Consider the following 3394-nt stretch of genomic DNA (forward strand, 5'->3'; position numbering starts at 1 on the left):
AACGATGGCATCAGCTGACTATGCCGAGGCGCCGGAAACCACAGCCACTCGGTCTTGGAAGGGTTGAGCCTGAGTCTGTTCTTCCCCATCCAGACCCGTACGGCCTCCAGGCAACGGGCCATCACGTCAAGGGCATCGTTGGGGTGGCCTGGGGTGGAAATGTACAGCTGAGTATCATCAGCGTACTGATGGAAATCCATGGAATCTAGCAATCCTATTCACAATTACTCAGCAATCGCACCTACTGAGTTTGCCAAAAATTATTCCTAAAGTAAATGAGATTTCAGTCTAAAAAGGAATTTACATGCTCTCATATACAGTACTTTCTTTCCTTTTACTTCCGAGCTACAGTATTAGAAACATTAGTAATATTGATTTTTCCTATTCTGAAAGGGGAAAAAACAAGACAGGGTAAGATGATGTATGATTCAGTACATTGCTAAAGAAAAAAGACCGATGAGGAACATTAGGATTTCTAAGGACAGCCAATAAGATTAACATCAGCAATATGATAAGTAATAAATATTTCAAGAACTAAATAACACAGAGATAAAAATGTAGAAGGTATTATTTCAAAAATTAATGTTTCAATTTTGTTTCTTAAATATAATATCTTACCTGCCGCCTTTTCAAATAATCAAGTGCAATTTGGACATTCTGTAGTCTATGAAATCGCATCCGTCCTTTCTCTCTGGGCTAAAATCAGAAAAATGGGGAAAATACGAATTTCTATAAAATTCCACAAATATTTTCAGACCTTATATTCCTATAATATTTTAAACATTCCAAGAATATCACTGGAAATTACCAACAACCAAATAAAGAGATCTGCGTGAAATGTAATGGATCTGCAAAAAAGCAACTCAAGTTTAAACTTTACGAATGTCCCTTTTCCCCCTGTGGCTTATTTCTTTCCATGTGATTCATTAATGGGTAAAATAAATATAATTAAGGCAGCAACATTGCAACTACCCGATCTACTTAGTGCGCCAGGATACTCTAACATGATACATGTTTCAGTTTCATTAATTTCAATCGCAGAATGAAAAGCGTTCCAATTCTTGCCAACTGAAATTAATGGGACTTAAAGGTATTTCATTTTTACTGTTCCTGTAAGCAGTTTAAGCACAAATTATGATCCAGCTTACCTCACCAAACCCATAAATTTCTTTTAAAGTTCATTTAAGCTTAATCAGCAGTTTGGGAATATGGTGTGAAACATGTTGAAAGTACTTTGCTTCTGGAGTGAAAAGTGCTTCTGGGGAGTGTGGTTTTTTTTCCCCTTTAAAAAAAGCTGTTCTTATGGTAATCCCTTTCTCAAACTATCCAGAATATTAAAGTTTTTAAAACTGTTTAGAGGGACAGGCAGGTAAGCTATCAAGAGAAATTGTCAAGTAGTTTCAATTAATAACTATGTAGAACTTCCTGTATAATTCTAATTAAGTAAATACAAACTAAGTAAAAAATAATATTTGCTGAGACACATCAAAAATACATCAAAGGCATGAATCTATGAATAGGGAAGAGTCTACCAGCACAGTAAACAGCATAATATAGCTAATGTTCAGTCTACCAAACCCCAGTAGATTAAAGAACAGAAATGCATTTTGTTCTGACCTAAGAAATTGTGTGAAATATATACTTCCCATATAGTGGAGATTTTTTTTTAGAAATCGAGCTATAAGAGCCAAGCTTTGTCACCATGATTGTCATATTAACTTCTTCAGAGGGGGGCATTGTTTCGTGGTTTTGTTTGTTTGCATTTTGGGATGTATACTAAGACTTTAAATAGAATAAACCAGAAAGTTGGTTCTCAAGATACACACGGGAAATATTCATGAAAATTTGGAAGGGCATACAGATTACTCAAAAAAGTTCATGGATCTGGTTAGTATGTCCCATCAATTTTTGCCTTTATATAAACAAATATCAATGCCTTTCAGGAAAACAAAAGTTTACAGCTGACCAATTCTGAATGATGTAACATTGCTTACGTTTAGCCATCGAATTACATATTTTTATATTCCAGAATCTTCAGCGCCATCATAAAAATGTGTAATCTTTTTCTTAAAAATACTTACACAACAGTCATGAAGAAAGAATAAGTTATTATAGAAAACCAAAAAATATCCAGCAGATTAATGAGAAACGTGGCAAAATGCATGCAGTTAGTATAAAAATCACAAAGAGGAAAACTCAACAGAGAAAAAGACCCCATTCGCTTAACTACCAGAGAATAAAGGGGGGGGGGGGAAAGTTGCATTTACATGACAAAATATCAATGCCTTTCTTCCCAACTTTAGATTTTTCACAAACCTTTACCATAATGGACAGAGCTCTGTACTGTTCCAGTTCAAATGCCTTGTGAATTTTGTAATGCAAGTATATTGTCATAATTGAAATCAAAATCACAAACACAAGAGCTGTTTCGCTAAATTTGTAGCAACATCTATCCATGCTTATTATTCGTACAGTTGGTGCATCTTTGCAAAATAAATATATGTCCTCTAAATGTTTGCCATTTAATAATGGACATATAGTACAATAAACAGATATCTAGTCTGGCAATTTTTTTTATAACCTTCCCAATGCAGTTCATGGGGATCCATACAAGTTATTGGCACCGCTCACATTATTCTAGATTAGAAGCATTCCCCATAATGCCAACCCCACCATCCAATTCTTTCTAATGAAGATATTGCACCCCATCACACCTAAACATTACTTTAGTACATTAGCAATCACCACTCTTCACAAACTGTATTAGTAGAGTTATGGGGGTCGGCACCTACCCCCTTATCCTCATCCTCCTCATGCTGTTCAAACGGGCATGCTTCTGTTGAACTCACCAACCGTAAGGTCTTCAAAAAATCTCGCTCCCTTGGCTAATAAACACAGACAGGAGATAGGAGAGCAAAGACACAAGACAGACCACAAATGAAGAGAAGAATATGAACAGAAGAACATAATGAAGGGAGTAAGTGCCAAGCAGAGGAGAGAGGAATGTTCACAATGAAAGGAAAGGACACGATATCAGAGGGGAATGTTAGACAATTACAGTGGGAGCAATACTGTAACACAATTATTTTTAATTAGAAAAAAAAATATTTGGAGGGTTTTAAAAAAATCATAAAAAATCATAAAAAATGAAAAGATAACTGCTTTAGAAAAAATAGTTTTTCTAGAGGAACAACAAAAAATATTAGGTTACTAATTATGAGACATTCTGATCCCTCCCCTCTCCCCCCACCTTCCAGTTATGGAAACAATGCATTAAAGAAATGCTGAACTAAGATAAGAACAAATATCAATTAAATCTGTAAAAAGGTTGCATTAAAATTAAGGAACTCACTAAAGTATCTCCTGAAAGGACTTCCAAAAGAGAAATCAAGTT

At 35.1% G+C, this 3394-nt stretch overlaps 1 protein-coding gene across 1 annotated transcript in view; it reads right to left on the bottom strand.

Moving 5' to 3' along the window:
• Positions 1 to 3394, bottom strand: part of LOC107295498 (dystonin) — a gene marked incomplete at its 3' end in the record, with an annotated part of 132679 nt that overhangs the window by 63453 nt on the left and 65832 nt on the right. Inside the window, 1 exon segment of the mRNA XM_015824813.1 lies at positions 619 to 696. Coding sequence (XP_015680299.1) covers positions 619 to 696 — 78 coding nt within the window.

The sequence above is a fragment of the Protobothrops mucrosquamatus genome, unplaced genomic scaffold (genome assembly GCF_001527695.2).
Source record: "Protobothrops mucrosquamatus isolate PMUCROS unplaced genomic scaffold, P.Mucros_1.0 scaffold2367, whole genome shotgun sequence".
In the NCBI taxonomy this organism is placed as follows: Eukaryota; Metazoa; Chordata; class Lepidosauria; order Squamata; family Viperidae; genus Protobothrops; species Protobothrops mucrosquamatus.